Source organism: Simochromis diagramma, unplaced genomic scaffold (genome assembly GCF_900408965.1).
Source record: "Simochromis diagramma unplaced genomic scaffold, fSimDia1.1 OVJJ01000304.1, whole genome shotgun sequence".
NCBI classification, from domain to species: domain Eukaryota; kingdom Metazoa; phylum Chordata; class Actinopteri; order Cichliformes; family Cichlidae; genus Simochromis; species Simochromis diagramma.
In genome coordinates, this window is record NW_024387030.1 from 17,911,839 (window position 1) to 17,929,773 (window position 17,935).

Sequence of the window (17,935 nt, forward strand, 5' to 3'; positions counted from 1 at the left end):
TTGATGCACACCAGGTTTTCTTACCCTTTAAAATTTGTAAATATTACAATTAAAGTTCTTATTTAATTAATTCTCAGTTTTGGTAACAACCTCATTACAAAGTCCAATTAGACCTTTTGGACTCGAGTGTTAAGTCTAAATAATTTCAGACTATAAAGTTTAAATGTGATCACCATATAAAGCCCACTACACCAGAGAAATTCAGAAGAATTCATCCATGCAACACCAAAACAGGCTTAGCACAAATCCTGGAATGATAATGAGACAGCTAACTTAGCATGATCCAGAGTATTGCCTAATAACTGCAAAGCAGTTTCAACGTCTAAAATCAAGTTAGAGTCAATGTTTCCATGGATGTTACGTTAGAACTGAAATATGCAAACACATACGAAACTTGAGCAATATTCTGTGAATAGCAGCGAGATGCAAAGGCTGGTTTGTTCAGGCATGATTTGCCACGCTGTGTGCTGTATGTGCACGTCTGTACTGGGTGTTTCTTTTCTAGTGTCAGTGCAGTTTTTTTTTTTAACCGCTCTCTGGCAGACCTGCTCCAACACGCTACATGATGAGTGTAAGACTTTTTTATTAGCTGTCAGTTCCAAGCAGAAAAGGCTGCGTACTGATCTAAAAATAAAGGCCGTCTGTATGTCCAGCAGGTAAAAATAATTTTCCCTATATTTGATCCATACATCATCTTCTAGAAGATAATGACTTTATTTTGATTTTTTTTAAAAAAGGGAGTTTGAGTATTTGGTGTGGTATTTCAGTCATCTATAAACTTTTAAAATTGATAAAATATACAGCGCTCACTGATGCTATACGAGTGTATTACAGTCTAGCCTTTAAGACTTTAAAATCCACCATTAACGTAACGCGTACAGTATGATTTTCACATTCATCTTACCTTGATGCACTCGATTGGCTCCTCCCCCTTCCACAGGTCCTGTTCGTAGTAGTACAGCCCGTCGTTGATGGCTTTGGCCAGGTCGGCAGTAATTTTAGCTCGGGACTCATGGTTACCTGTCCGATCCCCACCAGGATGCTTACGGATGTAGGGTGGAGTCTGGGTGACGATGAGGATCTTGTTCACATCCTGGTCATCCAGCTCATAGTCCGAGTCGTCCTCATCTAAACAGTCTGTGAACTTGTTCTTCCTGGCCGCCATCTGCTCCATTTCCTCATCGAACATGAAGTCCAGCTCCTCCTGGTCGGGCTCTGCCTGTGGAGGAGGCTGCTGGCTGGGAGGAGGCGTTTTACTATCCCCCTAGACAACACAGTGAATACACAGCCATTAACAAAGGAACAGACAAGACCTGCTGGAAACGAGGTGTAAACACATAATAAATGTGATTAAGCCATCCAATTACAGTCCAACAAACAGTCCAGAGTTATACTGATCCATCATTAATACAATGTTTCTTACACGCATTTCTATTATTAATGTTATAATAAATAACAGAAATACATCTGTGAATAATCCAATTCGGTTCATCAGCATCACCCACTGCACACTCCAAAAACAACCACAAGGTTCATCGCCACCGTCTCTCTAAAGCATAAAATCAGAATTATAACTTTGTGAAGGACTTAGCTGTAACACGGTATAACTAATCCCCTATCGAGTTCATTTGTGAAGTAAAGAAACAGACATGCAATATTTAAGTAAAAAAGAAGCACATGGAAGAAATGGCAGAGGACAAGCTTGGATGAGTGAGTGCTGGAGGAAATACTCAACTGCAGAGGAAAGGCAGTGAGGCTGGAGCGATGTGGAGAGAGAAGAGCCGGCAATGCACACTTCATCACTGACATACTGCCAGGAAAAAGATGGAGGAGATGGGCGAAAGGTGTTGACAGTAAACACAGAGGAAAGGAGAAGACAAGCATTATGACGTAGTAACAAATGAGAGACAATGGAAGGGATGAAAGATGGAAAATATGTTTGAAAACTTTTAATTTAATGAAACCTGATGAAGGAGTGAAGCATGCGTGTGCCCTTCTAGTTCTGATTGTTATGGCCATAATTTCTACCAGTTACCATAATAACATACTCAAAATTAAAGCAACCCCAGGCATGAGGGGAGTGGCCCGTTTCACCTTTGTGCACTCACTACCTTTGCTTTTGCAGAGGGCTGCCTATGACGTTTCTCAACCTGGATCCAAGCGTCAGGGTCGGGCTTGGGGGCGAGGGCATCTTTGGAGTCATCTGTGGCCGGTAGAGATTCCTGGCTGGAGGAGCCAGGGTCAGGGGAGTCCTGAGGCTGCACGGGATCAGGAGGAGCCGCCTTCACAGGTGATGAAGCTGAAAACCCCGACACATAACACAGACACTCAGTCAACCTTGTACAGAGTAAAAAACCAAAAAGCTCAACGCAACATAAAACCGTGCGTTTAATCTCAATACCAACAACTCAACAATAACTGATGTTAGAGAAACTGAACTGTTTTTGATGACTAATGGCAGCTTTGTCAGCTTGTTTACAAAGTGTCCATCAAATCCAGTTTTTATGACTTCCAGACAGCATCATCTTAATTATTAAATTTAAAAAAAAAAAAAAAAATCATAAATATGGATGTTTAATTTAGCATGGAAAAATAAAATAAAAATAATTAGACTGAATTAATCATTCAAGCATGCAGATGATCCTTTTTTTACACCGTCAACAAATCTCATGATTTCAAAGCCAGTCTGTCTACTGTCTCTCTATCCACTGTGATTTTGTGCTTCTGCAGCCATTGCTCCCAAATATGTAGGCTCATTTAGTAAAATGTTCCAGCAATGTCATGTTTGTGGTGCCTTCCAGCTGCGTTTAATCCACATTTGCTGCTCAACTGAATATTTGGGGCAGTAGGTTGGCGAAAACCGAGTCAAAATAAACTGTGTGTTCATAGTTCACCCAGTGTCAAAGGGGCCGCTTAGCGGTGCTCTTTAAATAGAACTTAATTTTTGTATAGCAAAGGGACACGACAGCCCAAAGCGCTAACATTCTATATATATGGGGTTTTGGATACACATTATGCATCTACATCATGAGATTTGCTGAGAGGATATCATTAGGATACTGACCGGAGTTTGTGGCATTGAGGGTCTGTCGAGGAACAAACTCAGGACAGTTAATGAGCTGGGAGAAGTCGGTGCGAGGGGAACCAACGGTGGTAGGGGTGGGAATCGGCCAACGCTCAGGGTCCGTTTTACAGCGGATCCTTTCATCAACCAGCTCCACCTCTGTGCTGCTCTTCAGAGCCTTCAAAATGCAAGATAGATACCAGAGCCAAGCATTAAAGTCAAGGCATGTAGTTAAGAATATAAGAACTTTTAGTTTAGCATTGATAAAAAATAAATAATTACACACACACTTATTTTTAAAACATTTCATTTGTCATGAAAAGTAGCACTCCATGACTTCTCATAGTCCTTCACTGCTACCATCTCTACAAATGTCAAACTTAGCACGATTAGAAGTTAAAAACTAACCGACAAAACAAACACTGATGTGACAAGAAACAAGCTTTACAGCCTGAGCACACGCAGCATTTACACTGATGATGTGATGCTACCTCAATGATGAGGCTGACGTCAGTGGTGAGGGCCTGCACTCTGTGGAAGCTGGCGATGAGGGAGATGGGGAGGAAACCCTGCGCGTCCATTTTTCTCCTCAGGAAGAAGTCTCGCTCCAGATTGTGGAGGCTAAAGTAGTACTCACTGAAAAGGAAGGACAACATAATACATTTAATCACCAGCACAAACGAAACAAAGTTGTTTAACAGTCCATAAAGGAGATCCGTAAAGGAGCAGATTGCCCATTTTGAAGTATTATAGTGAAGCTGGCAAATTTGTGCCTGTGTCCCTGAGGCTCCATTGATTTCAGGAATCAGGAACTATTCCCAAAGAATTTACAATACTCTGTGTTACAGAAACATTTCAGTCTAGTATTGAGGTAGAAACCTGTAAGTCACCAATACAAAGAAGTATAAAAAAATATATATTAAGAAATCATAATTTCTTTTATAATCCTTACCAAAAAAAAGACATAGTCTGACTTTAGCACCATATCTAGACTGGAAGAGCTCCCTGCTGACTGCCTGTCACACTATTTGAAATCACCATGGCACACTTTAGTGCCCACCCTGCGGGCGGCAAGCAGCCAGAGTAACGTCGGCTGAGTGAGCAGCCTGAATAACGCTGAGTGAGATGAGAAAGGAGAAGACAAGAGTGGCCTCTCTATCCTCCCTCACCCCTTCTTCCTCCCCTTCTCACCCTCTAACAGTTTTTTCCCCGGTCACTCCTGGGTATAATTCATCTCCTGTCCCCTTCAAATCACTCAGACTATATTTAGCATTTCACCTCACCCTCCAGTCTGAACAGCAATGAGGCCAAAAGTGTCAGGCAGACAAGCAGTGGACACTGCCCCCTGCAGGCCACCCTGAACCCAGATCACTGCCTATCATACATGTACTGAGACATCCTCACCCCTCTTCTATAGCCGTTTCTATCTCATCTCTTTCAGACGTTATTTTTGATTACACTGGTATGAAAAATGCACTACAGAAATAAAGACAGACCTTAATGAATTTATGGTCTTAAACTGAGTGACTTTTAAAAGGATACTCGAGGAAATGTTTTGAGGAAATAAGAGAACAACAAAATCAGAAAACACTTCACTTACTATGTTACACAAGGGAAGGAAGAACAGGAAATTTAGCTTTAACGGTGCCTAAATGTCATTACTGACTATGAAAATGTGATTATTCATATAAAGAGAGACAAACTGAAAAGGAAAATGTATCTGTATGGAATATTTTCTTCAATCATCTGGATGCGTTTCACTGGAACAGCAGCAGACAGAAGTTTAGCATCATCTCAGCAGCAGATCATCACTTTCGTCCCATCGTCCACAGTTCATTCTCGTTAAACCTCCTGTCATATTGTTTTCTTCCGTTTAGGTGCTTGCACTGGTTTTCTTTTTGGCTTTTCCGTTTCGTTCAGCACATTCCTTTCAGTTCTGCCACAAACACTGCCTCGTATTTCTATCCATTTTTTTGTTGTTGTGCATTTTTCTGCGTTTTCCGTCCTGATGCTTTGGATTTCACTATGATCTACCCATGCGTGTTCCTCATGTAACCTACCCATTTTGTTTGTAGCTGTTCCAAATTTTAGAGGCAGCAAACATCTTTTGCCACACTCCATGTTGCATTCCCATCTTGAAGGAATACTATTAGTTCAACTAACATGTCTCAGGTTGGGGTGCTAAAATTGGCGAATGGATTGTGCTGCATATTTGGACCTGCTCTGGTATTTGTTTGAGAAATGCAAACTACAAAATGACCTGATTTTTACAACCTTCTACTTAATCCGGAAAAAAATATGTCATTGCTTAAAATAACCAATTTTTTTTTTTTAATTTGAAGTATGCTTCATGAAGCTGGAACATCGAGCTATTAATAGTAAAAAGTAATAAGAGCCTCCATAAGATAGGACAATATTTTTTCCAGGTATTAAATTCTTACATTTGCCGTTTGATGTATTCCTTAAGAAGCTTTTCATCCACCGTGTACATCTGGAATTTGTTGCCATCATTGTAGTAGTAAACCATGTTGGTGCCAAACTCTGCGGGGGCCTGAGCAGAACCATCAGATGACTGAGAGTCTCCAAAGTTGAGCGGGTATTCATATCGTCCTAAAAACAAAAGAACAGAAGGAACAAATAATGGCATATCAAGGAGAGAGAACACTTCAAAAAGCTGGATTTTCTTGTCTTTGACAGAAATTGCATTGCTGATGATTCTGCTTCCAATTTATGTGTGGCAATGAATGAAAAACACTAGTCTGCACCTCGCCCACGACCTCTTCCGCGTCCACGTCCCTTCCCTCTTCCTCGTATTCCTCCACGAACACTCCCACCGTCGCTCCGAATGCTTGTAGCATCGTCGCCATAGTCCCGCGGCTCTCTTCGCCAACCTATGAACAGGAAAACATACACTCATGATCAAAGCCTACAACTTCTTCCATGTACCGCTGAAGGGCATTATTAAACTTTTCGATTTAAAACTACTAAGAAGTTGAGTTGAACAAGAAACTCAAAGTAAGTAAACTGCTTTTTTATTTAAATCGTACTCGTCTGTAAGTAAATTTAAAGGATTGTAATCAATAATATTTTGTAACTGTCTAAAGCTTCAATATAAAAACAAGTTGTAAATAAACCCTAATAACAGCCAGATCATCTAAACTAGAAGGACTACTGTCAGCACAGATAATAAAAACATAAAAATGTCCACCAACATCCAGTTAGCTCAACAGCTTTATGACAAGCAGCAGCAGCCTGTTCTCGTTGCAGAGATCTGAAACCTTTGAAGGTTTGAAATATTTGTTTTTATTTGCAGGAAAAATTACAAACATTTGGTTTTGTTGGCAATTTGTATGAGAATAAATGTCAAAGAAGCTTTAAATCATCCATCTGATGCAAGATATTCGCCAAATTAAAAAAAAAAGTCATGCTTTCATTGAGCCATGCAGTAGGAAAAAAGCCATGTGGACACTAAAGACAGATGGCAGCTTGCTGAGCAAATGTTAAAAAGATACCAGAGAAATAAAGAGCAAAGCCAGCCCAGCGAAGAGAGGAAGAAAGAAAAAGACTGAAGGCGTGAACAGTAAACAGTGAGCTCGTGGCCACTTACTCCTGGTGCTATCATGCGCCCTGTTATTATGGAGCGTTTGATTAGGCGACGTGAGGTCAGATGAGTCATCGATGGGCTCTGTGTCTGAGCGTGCTGGGCCCCTGCCGGGCGTCTTGGCATCATCATCCCGGGACACTTCCTCCAGCGGCAGAGAAACCCACTTACGTTTGTTACCTAACGATGATTGCACACCGAAAACAAAGCTTGTAGAGTTTTGGTCCAAGGGGGGGGGGGAAATAAAAAAGATCAAATCCAGAAATAAAGCTGCATGGTGACTAAAACTGCAGCGTAAACCTTTCATCATAGCAATGAATGACTACTTAATCATATTCCAGGTTTGTTTAGCAAATAAAGGACTTAAAAGTCTTTATTCTCATGTACCCATAGCTTCTAGGGTTTTTGTACTAATGCTCTGTATTCAGGTTTTGTAGCCACATAACTGCAAACCATGTGACATTAACTTGTTTGCCATTTTGGATGTGAGACGCTGTAGCTTCAGTGAATAATGCCTCAGTCACACAGGCCTAGAGACTAGTCGTGTCCAGTTGTGACGTTGTGGCTGTAATGTCAATTCTCCAAGTACGTGTGGTTGCAAAAACCCCCCAAAAAACCAGGCAGGCATAGCCCATCCACACAGACCGTCACACTGACTGCCTGATAATGACATTTAGGTTACTGGGACTCAAGTAAACTGTAGCGGACACGCAGACGCAGAAAGTATGATCCCCACCTGCCAATTACTTTCTAACTGTGGAACACAAAAGTGCAACACAAACCGGGAACAGAGAGCGTTTGCCTTCAGAGTTTAAGTTGCGCCTCAGTGCTTCAACCAACAGGGTTCAAAAGGCACAGCTTCGACGAGGTTTTCTGTTTCTGATTTGCGTTGCACTTTTTCAAATTTTACTACTGATGGGTTAGCGAGTTTTTACAGACCAGCATGCAAACTATGGACTACTGATCAAAGTAATCAGAGTTAGGTTTTGGGTGTTATTAGGGTGTTAACCGATTTGACCTAGTGACTGCCAGGAAACTCCAAGGACCACTCACCATTGGATCGGAGAATCCACATTATTCCCTTGTGACCGGTGGTTATCAATCATCCAATATGAAGAACAACTCTTGCAGATTATGTGCATGCAAGAAATTATAAAGTTTAGGATTTTAGAGAAATTTCAACTATAGCTGTTCATGGAGTAGGTATTTGGTCTCTAGGCCTGTGTGACTGGTGCTTTAGCAAATCGATTTCACAACAATGGCAACTGTCATCAATCTCCAGCAAGCTCTTGTCAACTGGATGGGGGAAAAACTGTTTCCCTTGCAACTGGTGGTTGCCACACAGTCACTGGTTTGTCTCTAGGTCTGAGATTTTGTTGCTTCATTTAGCAGCTTTTTGCATCTCTATAGAACATTTGTGTCAATTACTTCTACATAGTCTTGTAAAGTTCTTATTAACAATGTGATTCAGGCATTTTGTTTAATGTTCACTCCTACACTACACTTCAAATTTTAAATTATTAAAGTTTGGCAGCTGATTTAAACGCTATATTAGGTCAAAACATAGTTTAAAAATGTCTTTTCTTTTATTTAGAAACAAAACTTTTCGCTTCTAGTTTAGACATCGAGGAGTTAATGAAGGTGCTTATCTCTGAATGGCTTCCACAAAGATTGGTGCCTGTGATGTTTACAATGTAGGAGTGGATCATTGGAAGAGAAACACGTAAGATAATCACAGCAGAGCATGCACCAGTCTTCACCAGCCAGCAATCACAGTTAATACAGTTACAGACATGCTAAAAAATACAAATCATCACAGTCGAGTGAAAAATATGCATCTCCAAATTTGGAACTCAAGAAACATCTGTATGAAAAAAAACCACATTCTGGAGATGAATAACTTCACAAGACGGTGATGAAATGTGTGTGAATCAGAATCAATCAGGATTGTAGCCGCTGTCATTAGCCTTATCCAAACCATTTAAGAGAGAGAGAAAGAGAGAGAGACAAAGCTTCATCTCATCAACGACTTGCTCTCCCATACCTCCTCTCTTCCTCAGGTTGGCACTCTTGGCGTCCTGTCCTGCTTTTGACTCTTCGTCTTTGGTCAGCTCTCCCATCGGCTCCACCTGAGCCTCCTGGTTCTCTTTGCTCTCACCTCCATCATGGCTGCTCTCAGATTTTCTCTCCGGTCGCTCTCTTTTCTTCTCCTTATCTCTGCGCAAAGAGGGAGGCTTCTTTCCATTGTTGTTGAGGACATTTTGTTGTTGCTAAAATTTTAAAGGGGGGAAAATACCAGCTGTTAGTCACACCTTTATAGAACAATTTCAATTTTGTGGGCTTTTACTACTATGTTTCCTGCTCTGTGGACTTGAATTCTTTGCACAAGTAAGAAAATATACAATGCATTATTTTAGATGCAGATCAAGTTTAATCTTAAGGCTTAAAAAAAAAACTACACAACTGGCAGAAACAAGCACCTCATTTCCAACACTGTGACAATGACAACATTTTTAATAACTTAAATATTCTTCGTGATGAAAAACACATCAGGTGCTTCTCCAGTTAATCAAACTTTACATTTGAAGATTTTTAAATATTTCCTGATATTTTTAAGTTTTCTGAATTCATCAGATCTTGAACTATACTGAAGATTAAGTGCTGGAGAATCAGCAGAGATTGAGGAAAAGGAAAAATCTAGAGTCCCTTTAGTTAGTTATATTTTCACCGCTGTCGCCTGTACCTTACAAAACCTGAAGTAGTTGTTAGAAGAACCTGAGTAGAGCTGGGCGATAGAACGATAACGATATGTATCGCGATATAACTTTTACTCGATAGAGAAATTAAACTATCGCGATAGACCTCGCCGCTCTTGTCCTCTTAAAAAAAAAAAAAAAAAAAAAAAAAAAAAAAAGGTCAGCCAATCCAAATTAAGTAGCGCAGAGCCGAACCAATCACAGCCGCAGCGTCACGTCGCGTGACTTGTTACGTACAGCACAAGTGCCAAGCCGCACATGTGTATTTGTTTGGGAAGCAGCCAGCCGCCGTGCCGCCCGGGTAATGGAGGAAATGAGTGTGCCGACTAGAAAAATCAACCGAGCGTGACCGAAGGTTACCGAAGAGAAAACAGATGATGGTTTCAATGCCGGAGAGATTGTCGAACGGAAGAGCCAGAGAAGTTCCGTAGTGTGAAGGTATTTCGGCTATTTCAAGTCTGACAAAAAACAGAGTAGCGTGCACTGTAAATTGTGCCGAAAGCAAGTCTGGAAATACAATAAACTGGTGCATGCGTCACACTGTGCGCCACGTTATTGTTTCGGTGAAATGAATTTCTACAGTACTGTTAATTCTACTCTCTGCAGTGTTTAAATGCTTACATATACACACAGTTACTGTCCCTCCACACATACGACTCGGTTCTGCTTCTATGCCCCAGCTTTGTTTACTTTTTCCCACCGAGGCTTCTAGACTTCTGATTGGCCAACATTTCTGCACGGTTAGGAATCTAGCGCCACCTGCTGCTTTGGCATGTTCATAGCAGCGTTTTCCTTCATTTCTGCTTTTATGTGTGGACGGGATTATTTTTTAAAACGAAAACGGAAAATCTCCGTTTTCAAAAATACCCGTGTACGTGTGGACGTAGCCTCAGTCTCTGACTGGAAGCGCTAATTCGTCATTCGGCTTTTGTCAGACTAAAGTAACTGTTAAAACTGTTTGAAAAGCTAAGCTATACAACAAGGAGAGATTGAGAATTTCCTTTTAGTTCTCAGTTTATTTGATATTGACAAAGTTTTGTCTGTTCTTCTATAAAACAAACTAAGATTTATTTTTAGAATTAATATTTTGTTTCTAAGTGGAATTGACAATTTAGTCTGTTTCGTTTGTTCTATTTTGAAACTTAAACACTTTAGCGGCTGCCTTTTGTGTAGTTTGCAATATTTGCCTTTATTTATCTGAAAAAGTCTCATGTTCCTTAAGTACATCTACCCTGTTGAACTTCATCCATCCATTCGCGTCCGCTTAATGGATGAACTTATTATGGGAAATAAATATTTAAATAAAAACAAGCTGCTGATTATTTCACATTTTACTTGTGAGCAACGGCACATTTAAATCTTACAAATATAGTTATTTGGCTTATATCGTGATAGATATCGTTATCGTCTGAAATGAAAAAAACATATCGTGATATGAAAAAATCTCATATCGCCCAGCTCTAAACCTGAGGTGAGTTTAAAAATTTTCACAGTCAGCTGAAGACCTGTTTCAGCTTTATCAGGTTCTAAATAATCCCCACCATCACACATCTGACCATGTGAGATCAAAACCAGAATACCTTTTTACATTTTATAAGACAGCCCCTTTTTAAAAACCTGCACCAGCCCTCTGCAAAGCTACACCCTGAACACTTCAGAATGCTTCTAGCGCTCCACCTAGTGAGCAGAAATTAGAAAAATAAATCCATCTTTGACGCGGCTAGTAGAAGCACCAGAAAACAAGCTTTCATTGCTTGTAAAAGAAGTTGCATTCACACATATCATACCTCTTTGGCCAGTTCTCCAGGCGTAGGCCAGTTAGTGATGTCACTGAAGTCACTTGACTGTGAAAGAGGAAGAAAGACTGTCAGGTTTCAAAGGATGATATAATGATCAGGAATGTTTTCATTTGCTTTTTGGGTGAGCAGGTAGCACTGAAGTGCCCAGCATAGAGAAAAAGGGGGTCAGTGCTCTGTGTGTGCGGGGAAAAACTGCAAACAACCGTGATAAACATAGTGAGTCAATTTCCACTGCTGAAAATTCCATAAATTTGGGGAAACTGATATGGGATCAAGGTTAGGCAGACAAAGGGTACACACTCCAGAAGTGATGAGTATGGTGGGCAGAAAAAATAAACACAAACTCAAATGCTGATTTCTCTAACCATAGCCATTCTACGATATGAAGCGCATCAAACAGAAAGTCAACTAACTTTATCCTAAAGGGATTCAGGCTTTTAAACAACCCCTGCTCTAATGCATGAGTACTGACCGAAAAAGCTTCTGTTCCAGTTCATCCCAAATTATTGTTTTTCAGACACGATACGACAAAAGGAGTAGCAGTCATTAGAGGTAACAGATCATAAGCAGAGCAAAAACAAAACACAGAACTCTATTCATATGTAAAGAGTGGTGAACACAGAAACCGAGCGTGCGAGAAATACTATTTAAAGTTATGAAACTACTTGTTACATTTTTCTAAACACATATGAAGGGACCAGGCTCGGTGATTCGATGTATTTAACATCAGTTTGCTTATTATGTGCATGACTACCAGACAACATTCAGTAACTGTGTAGTAATGATAATATGGGGTCCTGTAGAACTGTGACTATGACCCTGATGAGGAAAGGTCTGCAGGTTGCATTATAATTCCCCAGGTTACATAAAAGCCCACAATATGTGGCAAAAGCATGACTAGATAAGATAGTATGTCACACTTTAAGCACATAAACTGGGTATTAAAAACACAGTGTATCAATCCTCAGTGGAATTAAAGATCCACTGGGCGGATGCACTACTAAACGCTTCCCCTGCTTAACAATCATAATATGTATTTTTTTTGGTCAATAAACATGACCATTTTATATATGATATTATCTTCATATAATCTAAATCCCTTCTAAATGTGAACTTCAAGTAACTGCAGTGGGAAAACTGGTTGGAAAAGCAAACAAAAACCACAGGTCAGCAGCTTAAACCGGCTAACGGTCAGGCTATCAGCAGATGGTTATTTCCCATTCTAAATGTCAGTACCTACGAAAATCCACAGGCAACGCAATGTGAACATGTAATCATTTTATAGTGGTTTATTTGCCAGGAAGAAAAGACTACAAGCAAAAACATCACTCTTTATATTAGCCGAGACATTCAACAACACTTTGTGGTTACTTTGCTGTGGAAATAATTAGTAAGATGTGAGCAACTATGGACATTAAAGAAAAGGATAGAAACGTAAAAAAAAAAGGATTACCTTGCTGATTTTTCTCGTTCTGGGCTTGGTGGCGCGGACGACTTTCGGAGCATTTTGCTGATCTGCGGATACACAATCAATAACCGAGAGTGAGGTCATTATGTTTGAGAGACAGGACAGGGCTAGATCCAAAGGGGTTCAGTCCTTTTCAACTCTCTGAATTTAAGAAGAGCTTTGAGGAAGTTTCCGATTGAGAAAGGTTGCTCAACACTGCAGTTAAAAAGTCAAGTTATCTACTCTTGCATGCGCTGCTCTGCTGTGTTTGAACACCATCGGATATTTCTGTCAGTACAGAAAGAATAAATGTGCTCCCCCCAACGGACTAAGTGACACGACTTGTTGAGGGTGTTTTGTGCACAGGCAGCACCAGCGGTATGTGGCTGCGTCTCTGCAGGCTGCTGTGTCCTGGGAGTGGCCCACTGCAGCCTGACAGCTCCTATCAGCTCGACAGTGGATGGTCAGATTGATAAGAGAAACAGGGACGAGGCTTCCATATGAATGGGTGTATGCCTGAATGAGCCTTCAGACATCCACCCACGAGACTGGTTGTACAGTGACGCTGTAAAATGATGCCTGTGGTCTTGCAAGAGTCGTGCGCTTAAAATATAGCTCCCTCCTGGTTGCTCTGCGCTCTGACACACATTCACAACTCAAATTTAGCTGAACGGTCTGAACTCAAGAAAGCTGTATTTCAGAGTCGACTGTCACGAGTACGATAAAATAAATGCAATCACTCAGTGACCAATCAGCAGCCTCATGAGTCAATCAAATGAACTGTTGATACTGAAATGATCAACTGATTGTATGTTATAGATAGAAAGGTAATGCATTCAGTTGTGATATCTGATTAACAGAAGCAGAGCTAGAAAACAGATTACAGACAGACTTGTGTTTAATTTTACTCCTCATTGCCGGCCATGAACCCTACATACCCCACAACGCCTTGATGGCTTCTTTCAACTAAACTTTTCCTACCTTCTAAACCTCCAAATATCTTAAGCTTTACTACCCCCACCCACACCCATTTTTAATACAAGCTTTCAGCATCAAAGTTGATGTCTTCAGGTTAATTTATTACTAACACTAAGAGGAATCAGTTAAACCTTATGTGTACCATCAGTGGCCTGCTACTTCAGTATTGTTATTCGTCAACTAAATGCCTTTTAGCTGTAGCTTTAAATGCACAAAAAGATCACTGTCTTATAAAGCTTAAACTCTTCTGTGCATTTTTAGGGTGTTATTTGATTCTGTATTTTGCCTGAGTATGGGTTTTCTTTCTTCTCATTGTTTTTGTGTGCCCTGTGCTGTGTACAGTTATGTGTACTTGTTATGGTTGCCACATTACATGAGTAAATTAAATAATAAATACGAAATAGATTTTAAGAAATGATCAGCAATCAGGCAAAAAAATTCATGACACAAAAAATGACCCATTTGTGTCACTTTGAAATGAATAGGAATGAAGGAATGTTTAGATTTTTTTTAATCAATTGACAAATTAAATGTAGCTCCATTTGCAAACCTCACTTTTTTTTATCTATTATTTTTTAATATCAAAAATACTTGAAGCTTATCAATGATTTCCAGACTTGGCTCAAGTGACTTATTAAGTCAATTTCTTTTTTACTAAAACAATACCAGTGATACTGGTATCACTCATAATTGTTCGATTGTTTCAAAAATTAAATACAATCATTAGATTACAACCCTGTCCCGTTTTATCTTATCACCTGTTCAGCCACTTTATTCTGATACTTTTACTAGTGACAGTGAGGAGCTGGCTGGCCGGTGGGAGGAACTGCAGACAGCCAGGCCATTGGACATGCAAAACGTGCTGTAGAGCAGCAGGAACAGTTAGCCAGGCTGTCTTGGCGCTTACTTATTTATTTGTTTGTTTTTACAGTGTCAAGCATGTATGCGCGACATTAAGAATGATTACGTCCCACATTCAGGTTTTCGTGTGCTTTCACTTCACAGACACCAGCTCTGACCCTCGATCAAGAGGGGGAAAGCAGCACGAGAGTTAGCTGGTGGTGGCTAAAAGAAGTAGCAGTTGTCAGCAATCAACACGTGGTGCTACGGAGCAATCCGAGCACAGAGGGGGATGGGGCAGTATGCTCCCATCAACATCTCTCGACCGCTCTGACATTTAAGTTATGCACTCCATTCAACTCTAAATGAGCCTAAATGAGATATGTCAGGGATGTGCAGCAAAGATTAATGTTGATTTCTCTGCAGTGAAGCTGCTAAAATGCTGCAAAGCAAAAAACGTGTTTAATAGCTGCGGCTGCAGAGGGAGCTGTGTGGCCAGCTGTTACCATATTGCAATGTTGAATCTGTCTTAATACATGATTTTTTTCCAAATCCGTCTCACCTTTGTCTTGAGAGCTAGAGTTGGTGCTGCTGACCGGCACTCTGCCCGTGGTCCTTTTAGTCCACGGGTTGACTTTCGGCGGAGGCGCTTCAACAACTTTCTTCTTCACCGTCTCAACAGCCGAGTCAGCGTTACTACTTTGGTCGTTTTCTTTACAGTTTTCTTTGCTTTCCTTTTCTATATCCGCTGGGCTCTTGGGAGCCCCGGAGTCGTGGCTGTCCGCTAGTTGTTTTTCTAAGACTTTCTGCCCCTGATCTTGTCCTTTGTCCAAGTGAGCATCCTGGGACGTGTTTTGGTTCTTCTCCACCACTCCGCTCGGGTTGGCCGCTGTCAAACCCGAGTCAACCTGAGCACACTCAACCTCTGTGGACATCCTGCTAGTTTCCTAACAGCGCACAGTGTTAAATCCAGTGTGAATTGTTAGTCCTTGCTCTCTTATCCCCAAGAAAAGTCGTGAAAAGCTCAAGGGGTGACCACATCCACAAGTTGAAGTAAACAACTTCTGGGCTGGACCTCGCTAGCCAGCTAGCCAAGTAGCTCTTGGAGCTAAGTCCTAGCTAGCTAGCGACCATGCAGAAGTCAGCGAGCCCGAACTAAACGTTGTTGTTTTTCACTCTAATTGACTGTTTCGTATGAACAAATAATTACCTCTGAGTTTGTAGTTTGTCACCATGTAAACCACTCACACTCTATTCTGTCTCCAACGAGTTTCTGTAACTTTTTCTTTAAAACAAAACTACTACAGCGACCTCCTCTCTGGTTCCAACTCCACGCTACCAGCCAGGAGCTCGTGGAGCTACGCTGTAAACAGTGACTCTGGTGCCCCCAGCGGCTACGTACTGGTAATGCAGCAAATTTTTTATCATTAATTTATGTCACTTTAAAAACTATATAATATGGAATAAATGTGAAATGTTGTTGGTTTGATCTATTAAATCAAACCATCAAGGGCAACTATGTCACAAAATAGCAGTGATGGATTTAGTTGTTTTTTTTCAGTGAAAAGAATCTACACTTGACACACTTGTTCAAATATTTATCAAAAAGAACATGAAGGTAAAATGAAAGTAGGTATTATATCTTTAGGAAAACTGTATAATTTCTTTCTTTCGCTCACCGGCATTCCCGTACTTTACTGTTCTGACATAAACTGTATAGCAGGTTTTGTTCAATCTCTTTATTTTGAGTGATTTGGTGTCTTTATTTTTTGCCAATCATTTTACAACAACTCATAAATTTTTAATTATTGGATCGTTTCTGTAGCTCGGTGGGCATTAAACTTCCTGTCCATGTTCCAACTTGTATGAAATGTGCTTCATAAATAAAGTTTGGGTGATTGTTTTCTATTGATCAGGTGACTGTGGAGGCCATTTGATTACAGTAAACTCATTGTCATGATCAAGAAACCCCTTTGAAATCATCTGGGCTTTGTGATATGGCATATTAACATGCTGGAAGCAGGCATCAGAAGATGAGACACTGTGGTCATAAAGGGACGGAAATGCTCAGCAGCAAAACTTGGGCTGTGGCACTTAAGCAATGTCCAGTTGGTACTAAGGAGCCCAAAAATGCACACACCACCATATCACCATCAGTCAGAACCACAGCTGCAGGATGAAATGCTGTAAATGCCTAATTTCTGAGCCTACCATGTGAATATTGCAGCAGAAGTCAAAACTTGTTCTTGTGTGACAGGAGTGGTTTCTGGTGTGGTCTTCTGCTGCTGCTGTAGGCCATCTGCTTCAAGGTTTTACATGTTGTACATTCAGAGATGCTCTTCTGCAAACACATAATCTTTGGTTGGGGCTGCTTTACTATGCATTACTACATCAGTGTGGTGGGGAAACCAACTGAACTGCTAACACAGATCTTGGTGGATTGAAAGTGAGCAAAACTTAAGGCCTTGCGTTCACATTTCCTGATTTTTGCATACTCATCACCTGGAAAGAGGAAAAAGACGATGCAGGAGGAGCTGTAACACAGGACGTATGAATGCACTCTCTTCAGAAGCGTTTTCACCTTCAGTGTATGAACGAAGTGTAGCACACAGATGTTGTTTCAATTATGTAGCATGACCAATCTGTCTGCCCTTCACTGTTTCTGTGTGCATTAATAAAAAGTGTCATGTCTTTTCTAATTGCACTGTGCTGTGAATTGAATTGAAAGTTGCCCAGAAAATATAACACCCTATTAACATTGCTACATCATAAAATGCAGATGTAGTTGGGCTAATAAAATAAAAAACAACGACAATAAGCTATAATGCAGTTGAGCCAAAGATCATATTTAACTGAAATTGCTTTAAAATGAAGCGTTGAAGAGAGGTGCTCTTATTTTGTCAAAGGCCTGCTGACTCCACTCCTCTCTCCTCTGCCTGCATCACTGGTGGGAAGTACAAAGGGGGTTAAGGATAGGAGTCAAGGAGAGGAATCCAGTATGGGCAATCTGAGAAATGTGAAAGGACTAAGATAGCCACCTCTGAATGGGCCGGGTAGACTGGCCTGATGCTCCAAGATGCACTGACTGAGCTCCACGTGTCAGGGTCCTGCAAACCAACACAGAAGGCTTTTTTTTTTTAAATTTCTCTCGTTTGTGTCTCGAGTACTACAACTTTTCAAGTGAACAAAACTCAGAGTTGTGGGATTCCAATCCCTCTGTTGAGTCTTTATTCTACACAAAAGCTGTCCACCAGGTGGCGTTACATAACACTACTTTTTCCATTCTGTTATGATGTGCTATGAATGTATAATGAACTCAGCACTCTAAGCTGGCTAAATATGCCAGATATTACTATTTGTCATGGTCCTGGCAGGGCTGGGTTTATTTCTCTTCTTTTCCCTCTCTTGTATAGTCAGTGTTACAGTTACAGTGGCTGTAAATTCCTCTCT

The 17,935-nt window shown here is 40.6% G+C and overlaps 1 protein-coding gene across 5 annotated transcripts in view; it reads right to left on the reverse strand.

Moving 5' to 3' along the window:
- larp1b (La ribonucleoprotein 1B) overlaps positions 1-15,866 on the reverse strand; it is a 28,215-nt gene extending 12,349 nt beyond the window's left edge. For 3 of the 5 annotated variants that reach the window (XM_040041837.1, XM_040041835.1, XM_040041834.1), the window contains exons 1-12: positions 15,048-15,866; positions 12,674-12,735; positions 11,209-11,265; positions 8,710-8,935; positions 6,672-6,845; positions 5,830-5,955; positions 5,506-5,674; positions 3,556-3,700; positions 3,065-3,242; positions 2,112-2,299; positions 1,736-1,810; positions 905-1,264 (exon numbers count right to left, since the gene is read on the reverse strand). In XM_040041837.1, the coding sequence (XP_039897771.1) occupies positions 905-1,264; positions 1,736-1,810; positions 2,112-2,299; positions 3,065-3,242; positions 3,556-3,700; positions 5,506-5,674; positions 5,830-5,955; positions 6,672-6,845; positions 8,710-8,935; positions 11,209-11,265; positions 12,674-12,735; positions 15,048-15,420 (2,133 nt within the window). In that variant the 5' untranslated portion in view covers positions 15,421-15,866. The remainder of the gene's footprint in view (positions 1-904; positions 1,265-1,735; positions 1,811-2,111; positions 2,300-3,064; positions 3,243-3,555; positions 3,701-5,505; positions 5,675-5,829; positions 5,956-6,671; positions 6,846-8,709; positions 8,936-11,208; positions 11,266-12,673; positions 12,736-15,047) is intronic. The other 2 variants (XM_040041839.1, XM_040041838.1) reach the window with 2 other exon arrangements.
- Between the last annotated feature and the right edge of the window lie 2,069 nt (positions 15,867-17,935).